General features: G+C 38.6%; 2 protein-coding genes across 8 annotated transcripts; one reads left to right on the forward strand and one right to left on the reverse strand.

The window, feature by feature from the left end:
* The first annotated feature begins 414 nt into the window (after positions 1–414).
* Positions 415–5,534, forward strand: LOC121748366 (ATP-dependent Clp protease ATP-binding subunit ClpA homolog CD4B, chloroplastic-like). Its single transcript, XM_042142674.1, has 10 exons — positions 415–553; positions 718–1,303; positions 1,563–1,678; positions 1,769–1,891; positions 1,968–2,153; positions 2,472–2,687; positions 3,214–3,431; positions 3,667–3,742; positions 3,814–3,903; positions 4,033–5,534. The coding sequence occupies exons 2-10, from the start codon at positions 736–738 to the stop codon at positions 5,212–5,214; spliced, it is 2,775 nt and encodes a 924-aa protein (XP_041998608.1). The 5' UTR covers positions 415–553; positions 718–735; the 3' UTR covers positions 5,215–5,534.
* A 443-nt stretch (positions 5,535–5,977) lies between these two features.
* On the reverse strand, positions 5,978–12,807 carry LOC121748348 (dual specificity protein phosphatase PHS1-like). Of its 7 annotated transcripts, XM_042142645.1 has the most exons (12): positions 12,591–12,807; positions 12,157–12,234; positions 11,874–12,016; positions 10,655–10,856; positions 9,998–10,174; positions 9,755–9,915; positions 8,313–9,390; positions 7,838–7,984; positions 7,524–7,751; positions 7,069–7,226; positions 6,548–6,913; positions 5,978–6,353 (listed from the first exon to the last, which is right to left on the reverse strand). In XM_042142645.1, the coding sequence occupies exons 1-11, from the start codon at positions 12,678–12,680 to the stop codon at positions 6,553–6,555; spliced, it is 2,823 nt and encodes a 940-aa protein (XP_041998579.1). In that variant the 5' UTR covers positions 12,681–12,807; the 3' UTR covers positions 5,978–6,353; positions 6,548–6,552. The 7 variants fall into 7 exon arrangements, with proteins under 7 accessions (XP_041998579.1, XP_041998578.1, XP_041998580.1 ...); XM_042142644.1 differs by having other exon boundaries at positions 5,978–6,913; XM_042142646.1 differs by having other exon boundaries at positions 5,978–6,913; positions 12,157–12,340; positions 12,591–12,749.
* Positions 12,808–14,471: the final 1,664 nt, after the last annotated feature.

Below are 14,471 nucleotides of genomic sequence, written 5' to 3' on the forward strand. Positions count from 1 at the left end.
TCCCAATACATAAAACACTGGATAAGTCAATCAACAACTCTTGATGAACAAACCAGAAGCAAATCCTAACCCCACAAATCTTAATTTTTTTTTAAAAAATGGTATCATAGACTACATCAATAAAAGAAAGAAAGTCATGATAAGTTTAAAATGAGAACATATTATCCGTTCTATTGGAAATAAGCATATGATAATGACTCATATATGGATAATATTAGTAATAATGAGATGATAACCGAACAATTCAAAATAAAATATTTGAATGTTCTACTATTTTATTTATACTATTAAAATTTTATTTTTCGGTTATTTGTTAGTCAGGTCTTTGGTATTGCATTAATTTGTTTTCGTCAAATTCGGAATATTTGGGAAACAGATCTGTTAATTTGTTTTTATCTATATACACACCTAGAAATTAGAATAAGTTATTAATTTCAAAAACCAGAAACGCCGCCTTCTTCACCTACCATCCCATCCCTCTTCTTCTCCTTTTTCTCTATTCCTCCGCCGGCTGAACCCTAGCAGTTTCTGAATATCTGCGGCGGCGTATCTGGTACGAATTACGCCGCCTCTTTTTAAATGCACGAGCATTCAAATTCAAATTAATCACTCTTCCGATATTTTTCCTGTTTACATAATCTGGATTTTGATGCTTCCAATTTGCATTTTTTAAGTTTAGGGTTACTGCCCCTGTTGATCCCACTTTTATATTTTCAGTTGTGAGCAGAATCGGCAATGGCGCATTCTCTACTTCAACCAACCATATTGCATTCCTCTTCAACCAGTTCTAGGCAGTTTATTCGGTCTAATGAGAGTAAAAGATTGTCGGCGACTATGTTTTGTTGCTCGCGATCCGCTCGTATGAGACTGAGCAGTTTCTCAGGATTGCGGCGAGCTAATTCCGTTGACGCTATGGTGCACCAAGGCCAGCACACGTTCCTATCGAACGTGGCAGCTGCAACCACCGTCAATAGACGAGGGAGGAGTTCGCGGATGACACCGCGAGCCATGTTTGAGCGCTTTACGGAGAAGGCAATCAAGGTCATTATGCTGTCACAGGAGGAGGCGAGGCGTCTGGGACATAATTTCGTTGGAACGGAGCAGATATTGTTGGGGCTCATTGGTGAGGGCACTGGACTTGCTGCAAAGACTCTTAAGGCCATTGGGATACACTTGAAAGATGCCCGTATTGAGGTGGAGAAGATAATTGGGCGGGGAAGTGGATTTGTTGCTGTGGAGATACCATTTACCCCTCGCGCTAAGCGTGTGCTGGAACTCTCGCTTGAGGAAGCCCGTCAACTTGGTAACTAGTCTTGCAAAGTTTCTTTTTCTTTCTCTAAGTTTTTAGATAGGAGTATTATTCAATGACTTACTGCCAAGTGTAATTTCTGGGGTTTTAGTTATTAGTTTGTGATAATGGTCCGTTAAGTTGTCCTGTTTTGCTTAGCTTTGACTTCTTATAGTGAAAATGGCTCAATTTGCTACCAATTGTTTGACAGTGACTAATTTGAAGACAGATTCTATTTCGTTTTCGATGTTATTTATTTATGTTTTTGGTTCAGGACACAATTATATTGCACCAGAGCACCTGCTACTGGCATTGCTTCGTGAGGGTGAAGGTGTTTCTGCACGTGTCCTAGAGGCTTTAGGTGCTGACATCAGTAATATTCGAACTCAGGCAAGTATTGGGATTTCCTTCCTAATGTCTGGTTATTTTATCATTTTATGATTACATTGAAATAGAAGGATTTTGCATTTGGTAAAATAGGTCATTAGAATGATAGGTGAGAATCAAGATCCTGCTACTGTTGTGGGAGGAGATAGAAGCTCTGGCAGCAATATGCCCACTCTTGAGGAGTATGGTACCAATTTAACCAAGCTTGCAGAAGAGGTAAGTTTTCTTGATTTTTTATTTATGAGTTTGGACCTGTATGGAGGTATAATTGAAGTTACTTTTGTCTTTCTAGGGTAAATTAGACCCAGTTTCTGGAAGGCAGGAACAAATCGAACGTGTCGTCCAGATTTTGGGAAGGCGCACAAAAAATAATCCTTGCCTTATTGGAGAACCTGGTGTTGGGAAAACAGCTATTGCTGAGGGTCTTGCTCAAAGAATAGCAAATGGAGATGTTCCCGAGACTATTGAGGGGAAAAAGGTTACACCAACACTTACTATGTCTATCATAAGAAATAGCCGCAAAGCTTTACATTATTTTAATCCTTGAATAATATTGTCTTTGACTCATTGATGAACGATAAACCCCCAGCACATCAAGCAACATCTGCCTTGACATCTATGTAATCAATTGAATTCTCAGTTGCTTTAGTTATGAAACTGATGCCCACTTCTGGAGGAATATTTGATTATTCACGGAATTATGATCAGATTCAGAATACATTTTCCAAATTACAAATTCCCTTTCCTTTTTCTTCCTCGTATTTTCTTGTTGATGTAATGATTTCTTACATATCAGGTGATAACATTGGATATGGGTCTCCTTGTTGCTGGGACAAAATATCGTGGTGAATTTGAAGAAAGATTAAAGAAGTTGATGGAGGAGATTAGGAAAAGTGATGACATTCTACTTTTCATTGATGAAGTACACACTTTGATTGGAGCAGGAGCTGCTGAAGGGGCTATTGATGCTGCAAACATCTTGAAGCCCGCATTAGCTCGAGGTGAACTACAGGTAAGATCAGAAGAATACCATGTAAAAGATGAAGCATGAACATTTTAGATTTTTGAGGTTGTTAGTTTCAATGTTCAATATACTCTTCTTTGAGCATAGACTTTAATAATCTCTTTCCCAAACTAACTTGGGTCATTCTTGTCCGCAGATGATGCATTTCGATTCTTTGTATTAGTGGTTAGACAATTTTTGTGGTAGGCGATCTCTGTGTCATGCATATAGATAGGATAAAGAAGAATATTTGCTGATCCGTGGCAGGTGAAAGAGCTTGTAAATCTTTTATCTTCACCTGGCTGATGTAATCAATAAATCCTGGAGTGTTTGCATACTGCTGAGAATTCCACTTGGATACTGGGACAGGGTGATTTTCGTTTTGACTTTAACTTGAAGGTTTTCTGAATGATATACAATTCTAATAACTTTACCTCTATTATCTGTAGATTTGGTTAGTTATAGTTATCTCATTCGTGGACATCTTGATTGTGCTTACTATATCATATCCGTGTACTTAATCATGTAATTGCAGTGCATTGGGGCTACTACACTCGATGAATACCGAAAGCACATTGAGAAGGATCCTGCACTAGAAAGAAGGTTTCAACCTGTTAGGGTGCCTGAACCTACTGTAGATGAGGCCATTGAGATTCTTAAAGGGCTCCGGGAGCGGTATGAAATACACCACAAGCTTCACTACACAGATGAAGCTTTAGTTGCTGCAGCACAATTGTCCCATCAGTATATCAGGTATAATTAGTAGTAAGACATTTCTCAATCATAATGATTAATATGTACTTGAAGGACCAATCGACCTGGGACAATTGTTTCCATTTCTTTTCAATCATCAAGAAAATGAAACTGGTTATATCAGTTGTATGTTGTAGTATTTGTTAGTATCTTCTTTGTGGACATTATGAATGTGAAAATGAAAGGAAATTTGTGCACACACCAAATAAACTGAATATCGGCTTGCTTGTTGCAGTGACCGATTTCTGCCTGATAAAGCTATTGATTTAATTGATGAAGCTGGGTCCCGGGTCCGACTCCAACATGCACAGGTAAGGCCGTGGCCTCATAGCTAACTCAACTTGCTTCCTTATGGTTATGATGATTCTTATACATTTTTCAGCTTCCTGAAGATGCTAAGGAACTAGAAAAGTTCATCAGGGGGGTAACAAAGGAAAAGAATGAAGCTATTCGAAGTCAAGATTTTGAGAAGGTAAGTTGTGCACATAATATTTAATTGTCCTATATAAGATGTCAAATCCGGAATATGTATTACTCTTAATTTAAATGCGGGTTGGAACTCAGATACTGAGCTTTTTGTAAGCCGTTATTTTTTTTATAGGCTGGAGAGCTACGTGATAGAGAAATGGATCTTAGGGCACAAATGTCCATTCTTGTTGAAAAGAACAAGGAGATGACCAAGGCAGAAACTGAGGCTGGGGAAGGAGGCCCTGTTGTTACTGAAGTTGACATTCAGCATATCGTTTCTGCTTGGACAGGTATCCCAGTTGAGAAGGTCTCAATCGATGAATCTGGACGTCTCCTCAAGATGGAGGAGACACTCCACACAAGGGTCATTGGGCAGGACGAAGCTGTCAAAGCCATTAGTCGTGCTATTCGCCGTGCCTGGGTTGGGTTAAAAAATCCCAACCGTCCTATTGCTAGCTTCATATTTTCTGGTCCTACTGGTGTGGGGAAATCGGAACTAGCTAAAGCCCTGGCTACCTATTATTTTGGATCTGAGGAAGCCATGATCCGACTTGATATGAGTGAGTTCATGGAGAGGCACACTGTTTCAAAGCTCATTGGTTCACCTCCTGGATATGTTGGTTACACTGAAGGTGGGCAGCTAACCGAGGCTGTTCGTCGTCGTCCTTACACAGTTGTGCTTTTTGATGAGATTGAGAAAGCCCATCCTGATGTTTTCAACATGATGCTTCAAATTCTTGAAGATGGTAGGTTGACCGACAGTAAAGGTAGAACAGTAGATTTCAAAAATACTCTTCTGATCATGACGTCAAATATTGGAAGTAATGTAATAGAGAAGGGAGGACGTCGTATTGGTTTTGATCTGGATTACAATGAGAAGGACAGCAGTTACAACCGGATCAAGAGCCTAGTGACTGAGGAGCTTAAACAATATTTCAGGCCAGAATTTTTGAATAGATTGGATGAGATGATTGTATTCCGACAGCTCACCAAGCTTGAAGTGAAGCAGATATCTGATATTATGCTGAAGGAGGTGTTCAAGAGACTGGAAGTCAGGGATATTGAGCTTAATGTGACTGAGAGGTTTAGAGATAGGGTGGTTGATGAAGGATATGATCCAAGCTACGGAGCTAGACCACTCAGACGAGCTATAATGAGATTATTAGAGGATAGCATGGCAGAGAAAATGCTTGCACGTGAGATCAAAGAAGGTGATTCAGTTATTGTTGATGTTGATTCTGATGGCAAAGTCGTACTTCTGAATGGTAGCAGCGGCGTTGCTCCAGAACCATCTCCTGAACCAGTGGTATTCTAGATTTCACTGCTTGTTTGATTACCTGCTGATACATTTCTTCTGCACATTGTCGTTTGGAAGAAATCGACCCAGGCAATCAGATAGAAGATGATTTATATGGAGTTTAGTGCGTGTTGTAGTTTTTTTTATTTGGGAGGTAAGTTCTACACTAGAATGATGGCAAGGGTATTTAATTGTCAATGAGAAGGATAATAAAATATGGTGCCCCCGTTTCTCTTTCTCTGAAATGTCTTGTTAGGGGCAATGGAGATGGAAATGGGATTATTTACATTGATGTGGGGATTTTGGACAAGATAAATGATCAATTTGATCTTTGTTCAGTCTTACCTATTTTGCTATTGTCACTTAAAAGCTCGGATCCAGAATTTCACTCATTACTTGAAAACTCCTCATATCTAAAATTTTAATAGCATGCAAATATCGACAATATTCATAAATCCTAGTAAGTGAATATTTATAAAATCAACACATTTTAATTTGTTTTAGACAAGTCCCTATTCGTTGAATGCGACCAACCACATCAAAGCGACCAAGATGGAGACGGTGGCCAAAGCTATTGATGCTGGTGGCGGCACAATTGAAGTGTTAAGAGTTTCAAGGCTGAAACTCTAATTTTGAATTAGAAATTATTTCAATTTTTTTATAAAATATAAAATATTAATAGTAATGAAGTGTCTAATTGATAGTGTAAGTGCTAGGTGTTTTAAGTCCTTTATAGTTCAAAATCTCTTCAACTGTCAAAATTTAAAAACTTCATAAAATCTTTAGCAAAGAATGGACCAATTCATAGTGTTTAGTGATCCAAAAACTAACAAACATAATACTTGGACCAAAACTGCAAAATAGTACTTCCTCCGTCCTCGAGTAAGTGTAATAAGTTAACAGTAAAAAAAATTAAACATCACGACATTTTTCATAAAGTCAAAGGGAAGTACATTTCAGAAACAACGCCACCTGGTCTTGAGCAAATATTGTGCATAATTTGTGGCAGGGACTGATATCAACATTTGCCAACCCAACCCAACTACGAATGAAGGATCAGAGTCCTCGAGAACAGGTCTGCATATGATCTTACTCAGAACTCACAAGCGGAACATTCGAAGTAGAACAAATGATACATGAGCTGCTCAACTCAGAACCTATCATTCAGAACCAGACTTGTCAAGACCGGACTTGGTCAGAAGTCATGGCTTCACAACTAGCAAGCATGTATTAGTAGTCAACATAGTGACTTTATATTGCACACTCAATATGAAATGAAAGAAAGCACAGCACACCAAAGTTCTTTCTTGAATAAGTGACGAGATAAATAAAGGAGACAATGTATGTAAACCTTGTTTACTCTTCCGTCATTGAGGGAGATTGTCTTTGGGTTGGGCTGACACTTCCACCTCGACTTATCTTGAGTGCATCGAGTGCCTTCTGTATCTCCATTGTCATGGCACTGTCGACACTGCCTGATGATAGTTTCTTGTGCACCTTCTGTAAATGAAGTTTCAAAGAGCTGCTACTCAGTCCAGCGTTCTTCCCACAGATCGGACACACCTTCATCATCGGTCTGCGATGTTGCCATTCCATTGAGACTTTTCCGTGCAACTTTTGGTCCAAGTCCAACAGAATCCTCGCAAACCCATCATTAGGCTGGGCTCTGCGATGAGCTCGTTTCAGCGCATTCCACGCTTGTGATAGAGTAAAGTTTCTGCAGTAGACGAAACTTCAAGTTGAATTTCATAGGGAAGGACAGGATAAATATTACATTTCCAACCAACGGAATGCCAAAGATGGCGTAGTTCATTGCTGAATGAACTATCATCTTCTTTGTTTTCTGAATTACAGATGCTACTGTGAACTTACTTTCTGAGCATCAGATAAGCGAGAATCAGTGTTGCGCTCCTACTCTTCCCTTCAAAGCAATGAACCAACACTTTACCACCCATTTTCTCAACATGATAGATGAAATCATGAGCTTCTTGGAAAATATCACTGATGTTAGCATTTTCATGATCACATATCTGGGGACAGAGATGAGTCAGGGTCAAGAAACTCTAACTGAGACAACTCGACAAAGATACGATAAAGGTTTTTTTCATAAAAAGGATAAAGTAATGTAATCAATAAACTCAGATTTAACTTGATTATACTCCTTTAGTTTCTGAACACAAGCTACATGATTACATGAAGATGTTCTTGTTCAAGAGGGTATTATTATCCAGCATTTGATAATTTTCTTAGTGGAAGAGCAAAATCCTGGATCATATAAGAGTTATATGTATGAAAAAAGTAAGAAAAAATGTGTAGACACTACTTACTGAAAAGTTTTTGTATTCAAATAAATCAGGAAACTGAGAATCTGCCTGTCCAATTTCATTCGAGCACAGACATAAAATATGTGTAATCCCCAAAAGCTGCAGAGTGTACACAGATCTAGCAGCGAGTGCCCCGCCGATAAACAGACTGCCTGATATTGGTGATGGTTTTTCCGTGTTTGCTGCTTCAGATATTAATCCTATTCTCTCAAGAATGTGCTCGAGCCTGACCTGATAATTAAAAACCCTAGATTACTTCCAAGGAAAGACGAGGAGTGTTATCAATATCAATCATGCACTAGCTCTTCAAATCACACCTTTAGCTCATAAGCATCAACCATATAATTGCTATCACTGCCTTCAAAGAACCCGGTAGTGAAATTATTCTCCTGGCACAGTTTAATTGCATCATTCTTAAGCATGTCAGTCCACTGTTCTAATTCTTTGTTTAGTTCTGCATCCATCTGAAAGAGAATAGCAAAGAACCAACAATGAAATAGATGCAAAAAGTATACCCAACATGAAGTATGCAGCTCCTAAAAAGTTCTATCAAGAATTTTGGATACAGAAACTACAACTGCATTACGGCAATGAATCTTCCAACATATTGCCACTTCTAGTTGATACCAGAGAATATGTTATGGAAAGAAAATAATCAGCTTATAGATGAATGACAAACTAAAAACATTTGAGAGCATAGATGATAATTAAATGTCTTCAGCCACAAAAGACTAAAAAATAACAATAGCTCATTTAGAAAATATTTTTATATTTACTACACATGTTGCACACCTTTGCAAATTTGTGGAAGTCACGAAGCTTTGACGTCAATCGCAAGCTACGTAAGGGCTCTCCACTCCCCCTGCCTGACTTTCCATGCCAATTGTCGCGTGATATTGGAGAACAGCTATCTAAACTTTCTCTAAATCCGCTAGATGGCTGTCTCGGCCCTACTCTCTGTGATTCTGACTCATTTACATCTGAAGTGTTATCACTGGAGCCCCGATCCCTGCTAGGTGAAGGTAGAAAGTGGGCATGTGACGGTGATTCAGGAACCACCGGATCCTCTTTGTCAAGATCACCGCAAGTAGATTTATTTACAATATTGAGAAAAGTTCTCAAAAGACCATCTAGTTTCTGGTGAAGAGTAAGAAGGAAAATATGAAATCCCTGCAAGTCCCTGAGTGCTGCTCGAAATCCACTTCTGAATGATTGTACAACTGAGGTCATTTCATATTCCCGTATATCAGTCGTTACATCAGCATTTTCTGGCGATGTCCCCAGTTTTCCACTGGATATTTCATTCAACAGCTGTGATGCATACTCCGAACTGTTTATGAGGAGCTCAACTAGCTTAGGGTAATTTGCTTGGTCATTTGTACGTTTTCCAGCTGGTGGTCTTCGAGGTACCCCAGAGTCTATTGCCAGAATATGAAGATCATTACATCCTGACTCATTCAAAGAAAGACTCTTTACACTCATATTGCTAGATTTTGGAGATTCTAGAATATCAGAAACATCAGAACTCTGCGATACCAATGCAGGATGCGGAGGGCTTAGTCTACTACTGTCTATAGAAGTTGCTCTTCTTTCCTTTTGAAGTGCCCGAATAACTTTTGGTCTATATCTATTGATTGCTGAATCGAAAGCCAACTCTAGCGCATCCATATTTGGGCCAGCAACTTTTTCAGCCCACAGCAAATTTGCTGTGTTTCCACGCCACCTGAGATGGCGACAAGGAAGGCGATCTTCATTTCTAATAACAAGGTCTAACATCAAAATCCTGCCAAGCGCTGATGCAGTCTTTTCTGCAACTTCTCGTGACTCAAAAGCACTTGAGGTTTCCAATAACGGAGATCCATGGACATAACTGCAACGTCATCACAAATGGTATATGCTAAGTATCATCAAAGATCCATGCTCTCTCATTTATGCATCGGCTACTATAAAGTGGTGTATTACCAGAAAACTGCGTGAGATTTATACTCACATGTAGTATCTTACAGAAAATACTTTTTAAATAGTAAGATTTTGATTTCTAAGTCATCATTCTCACTGGAAATCTTTACTGCAGAAGACATTTATATAAATAACATTTGTATCACCCAATAACAGTTGCATTAAATGCAGAAACCCCGTGCTCTGAAATAGGATCACCAATAAGCCAGTTTTAATAAGAAGCAGAGCTTATAAATAACTAGATGCACCATAGCAATTGACATTTCTAAACTTACTTCATCACCAGAAGGCAGCGACTAAGCTCAAGAGCTTCCAGAAGTTCTGAACAAGTCATTTCACCAATTTCATCCCCTTCTGCAACGGCAGAATCTTTTGCTTTTTCTGCAGCTTCCTTTATTTGCTGCCATTCAGGACTGGCATTATGAACGACCCTAGCCTGAATTTGTACAATGTCTGACAAGTATAAATTTTTGTTTCACATGTAGGATTAAGGAGTAATGGAAGCAAGGAGGTACTACTTGTGGAGTTTTGACACCTAGCCACTTAGCAAATTCATAGCCAAGTCTCTCCGATTGGGTAGCCATCCTTGATGATGAAAATTTTATGACTGCCGCAGCTTCCTTGGGAGAAGACTCATCATGTTCTGGTTGGTTAAATAGGGCAAAAAAAACAACTCCGCCAGAATTAACGGTGACCTGCCCCCAACGAAATAACAGAATAATCAGTAGAAAGGCAATGAAAACGTAACATAGTTATATGAAAAGACAACACATTGAAAGTTACAAAGCTATAATTTACATAAAGGAATAGATCTTCTAGCAGTAAATCATAAGTTTCGACAGAGTTTGTTCCTATATTTAATTTACATATAGAGAGAAAAAAAGAAAGTACTATTAAAATGGGATACCTATAGGTATTGGTTATCTTATGGATTCTAAATCATCAAGGACAAGAAATGCTACTCCATGTAATACAACAAAAATACAGACTGTGGATTTCCTGGCATAATTTGTTTACAGAAATGGAGAATAAACTGCACACTGAGCCAACAGTAAGATGTAAAATGAGTTCCTGAGATACAACTACACCAAAAGCATTTATAGAAACATCAGATACAAATACAATAACCACCAAAAAGAGCAATCAGTTTATGTTTTTTCTTGACAAAGACAAACCTCCAGTGGTCTGGTCATTTCCTCCTCAGACTGCTCTGTACTGCTGCTATGCTCCGTATGGTGAAGCGAAGAAAGTGTGTTCCAGGAGAAGGAGCTTGAATCAATGTCTAACATGTCAGATTTACCAAGTCTGTCCCACAAGCTGATTTCTGTGGCTTGCTCAGGTGAGGAAGTTTTTAAATCAACGTTATATTCTTCTAAACTGAAAGAAAACCATTCACAATAATTGTTTATAAAAAAGCAATTATCATTAACCATGCATAAAATGAATTATAAGTGTAGTCTTATTATTTGGAAACATTCAAAGAGTGGAAAATCTTGTGAATAGTACTCCCTCCGTCCCACAATAAGTGTTTTATTTTGCCATTTCGGTCCGTCCCACAATAAGAATCCTATTTCACTTTTACCATAAATGGTAAGTAGGCCCCATATACCACCAACTTATTTCACTCACATTTTATTATAAAACTAATACATATAAGTGGGACTCATATTCCACTAACTTATTCAACCCACTTTTCTTTACATTTCTCAAAACCCATGCCATAACTAAATAGGACTCCTATTGCGGGACGGAGGGAGTATTTGATGTCAACAAGTATTTTGACAATAATTTATATTTTAGCATTGTTTGGGTCAAACATGTTGCTCCATCGTTCACAGAAGATGCACATTTCCAACAGCACTCTTCTACATAGGCTAGCTTGGTTATCTCAACTCATTACCATGATAACAACTTTTTTATACCCCATCCTAGGTGAAGATATATATAATGAGATTACAGAGGAGACAGAATTGACCAACAACAGTTTCAAGATTTATATCTTATTCAAAACAACAACTATTTATACCTAAAATAAGTTGGTGCACATCCGTCGAAAATTCCAGTCACCAGGATCCATCCTTTACATTCAGTGAATCCTAGATATATCAAGAGAATAGGAAGCCAACAGATGGATATACCGTGAACAAATGAGAACAGCTACATAAAAGCACAAGGCTGACAGCTTGAAGAAAGAGCCTATCATTAGAAAGATTGCATGCGCACAAGCTGGATTCAAAAATCAAATTTAATTTAAACTAGCTAACAATCATACTAGTTCATAGTAGCATTCTATTTGCAAGTACACTTGCTAGCGAGTGATTGCACTTGAACAAACAATTTTCCAGCACTCATATATCCATCAACAAAATCAAACACAGCAGAATCGTGACAAACCTTAAGGGCATGCTCTCAGTGTGATGAGGCCGGTGAGGAAACCCTGAGGCCCGATACTTGCTGCTGCGCTTGCGAACAAGCTCAAGCCATTGTGCAAACCTATAAGCAGGACCTGCTGTAATATCCCCTAACATATACAGTACCTGCATATTGAAACATCTCATTTCAAGCCGAAACCATCGTACCAATTTTCACGGAATGAAATGGTATTAAAGCAACAGAGAACAATAAAAAGACAACTAAACAGAGAGCAAGCGAGCCAGAGAGAGGGAGAGAGATTTACCCTTGAAGTGACAGTAAGGGGCAAGGGGGTTTCAGGCTCGGTGCCTGCCAGATCAATCTCTCTGTCTTCCTCCTCTTTCTGCATATACATATATATATGTGTATATATATATATATATATATATCAATGTGAATCGAGGTCCACATATACCGCTGAAACAAAATCCCTTTCCGTACAAATTGCCCTAAAATTTATTGAATTTGAGGTACAAAGGTGTCTAAACGAAATGGAGCAAATGATTTCCAGATCCAAGCAGTGACTAATAGATAAAAAGCATATATGTAATTATTATAATCTGTGTATGTAACAATTTGATTGTTTATGCAGAATGCATATTGATAAATCAATGTAGCAAGCTTTTCGGGTAGTGTGTGTAATGATTTGAATGGTGAAAACTGACGTGGAGAAAAAAGGTGTAGAGAGAGAGGGAATACATGAAAAGTGAATCGAGTTTCTTCCTTTTGATCATCAGCGGCCATTCCATCTCTCTCCTTTGGTGGTGAGGAATTGGAGTGAGAAGCCATGAGAGATTTGGGTATTCAAAATTAGTGGATCTAGCGGCTATTTTTGGCTAGTCGGCTTTGACGGTGAAGACTCGGACACTGATGGCAGCAGTTATTTGATAGTACTAGATTCCGGCAGGCGGCGATGGTGGGCGGTTACTTAGGGGGTCCACTATAAGACGGACACGCCCAATAACCCCGCCCCAGTTTTTGTTCATAGCCCCAATTTTATTGTCCATAGCCCCAAAATTCTATTTCCGCCACTATAGTGGACACCTCCAATAGCCCCCAAATTTTATAATTAATTTTCATTTTTAAATATTTTTTTGTTTCAATCAAGTGTAATTTAAATAATCGCAGTGTAAATAACTAGAATACGAGGTAATTAGGGCTGAATATTCGTTGTATTGCAAACCGGTAAAATTATACAACGAATAATTAAAATAAAATACAACTACAAAACTCCGCCACCGTCTACTCGGTGTCGGAGTCGGCTTCCTCTTCTTCCTCTTCTTCTTCTTCTTCTCCTCCTCCTCTCTCGCTGCTGCCGGCCGCGGTATCCCCAGACGCATTATCAACCAACCCCAGTCGAGGGGTTTGATGGATTGCTGCCATATCCAGATTCCTGAGAGTCGGGTGATTTGTCGTCTCCTCGGTGCATTTTTTAGAGAGTAGTTGTGTAGATAGTGAGTGGATGGATATTGTGAAAATTGTGAAAAATAGGTGGTGAGGAGTGGTATTTATAGAGGAAAAAAATAAAAAATAAAATAAAATCACGTCGCATGCGCCGTGGCGGATATTCACACTATAGTCGCCCGCCTATAGGCGCGGCTATGTCCTCACGCCGCGTCCTCGCCCCGCACCCGGCGATCGCCCGTCCGCCCACCCCGCCCACGTCCGCCGCGTCCGCCCCCGAGGCGGACAACTCCCCCACTATAATTCGCCCGCCTATCGCCCCAACCCGCGGCTATAGCCGCGGGCGTCTCATAGTGGACACTCTTATACTGCACAGTTCACACTACTTTTTCTGGATTTATTTATTATGATCAAAATAGAAAAACTCAAATTCCAAAAAAATACCATTGCTTTGCAGAGCGCTCAAAACGAACGCCTGCTTGAGCGACCGTTTTTGTCATCATTTTTTTTTCTTTTGATATTTCAGTTTTAAATAATTTCTAAATTCCTTTTACAACATGTAACTATATCCTATTCCTTCACAGATCATGATTCTCGAGCAATATTGAGTCAAAATTCCATCTGGACAGTTTTTTTTTATCTAAGACAATATCATCTACTCAATTATCTCTTTCTAGCGTCTTTTTCTCCAAATTGAGATTTCACAACGTTTTTACTCAAAAATCAAATTCCACTACACATCTCATCTTGTAATTTCTCACGTCTCTTTTCAGTAATCTCAATTCTCTTTTTCCTCTAGCATTATATTTCTGTGTTTAATGAGTGCTTATCTATGTGTAGGTTGAGTCATAACAAATAAAATGGAGAAGTGAATAAAGTGATAGTAGATGGCGTTTCTCAGGTTTATATGTTGACGTATGATACTAGTTTGTTTTTTTTCTATTTTATGTTGTCCCTAAAAAAAGAATCTTTTTTTATAAAAAAAAGGAAAAAATATATAGGCAATGTGAAGAAAATGTATGTTTTTTTGCTAGTATATATAGAGCGCGGTATGAATTCTTTAATTTACTGATACTTATAAGTTATATGTTGTTATCCAAGACATTGGTTTCATTACAATTAACACAACACCATCGTCAAGTGTATGATATATTGATATCCAAAGGCTAATTCGTT

Source organism: Salvia splendens, chromosome 9, assembly GCF_004379255.2.
Source record: "Salvia splendens isolate huo1 chromosome 9, SspV2, whole genome shotgun sequence".
NCBI lineage: Eukaryota > Viridiplantae > Streptophyta > Magnoliopsida > Lamiales > Lamiaceae > Salvia > Salvia splendens.

What these genes read in the sequence shown, in the direction of transcription:
- LOC121748348 (XM_042142645.1), bottom strand. Translation starts at nt 12,680, where the DNA reads ATGGCTTCTCACTCCAATTCCTCACCACCAAAGGAGAGAGATGGAATG. An exon ending in CCCTTACTGTCACTTCAAGG is followed by an intron (nt 12,017 to 12,156) that starts GTAAATCTCTCT and finishes TTCAATATGCAG; the next exon opens with GTACTGTATATGTTAGGGGA. An exon ending in GCTTATCTGATGCTCAGAAA is followed by an intron (nt 6,914 to 7,068) that starts GTAAGTTCACAG and finishes CGTCTACTGCAG; the next exon opens with AAACTTTACTCTATCACAAG.
- LOC121748366 (XM_042142674.1), top strand. Translation starts at nt 736, where the DNA reads ATGGCGCATTCTCTACTTCAACCAACCATATTGCATTCCTCTTCAACC. An exon ending in AGACTATTGAGGGGAAAAAG is followed by an intron (nt 2,154 to 2,471) that starts GTTACACCAACA and finishes CTTACATATCAG; the next exon opens with GTGATAACATTGGATATGGG. An exon ending in GAAGTCAAGATTTTGAGAAG is followed by an intron (nt 3,904 to 4,032) that starts GTAAGTTGTGCA and finishes TTTTTTTTATAG; the next exon opens with GCTGGAGAGCTACGTGATAG.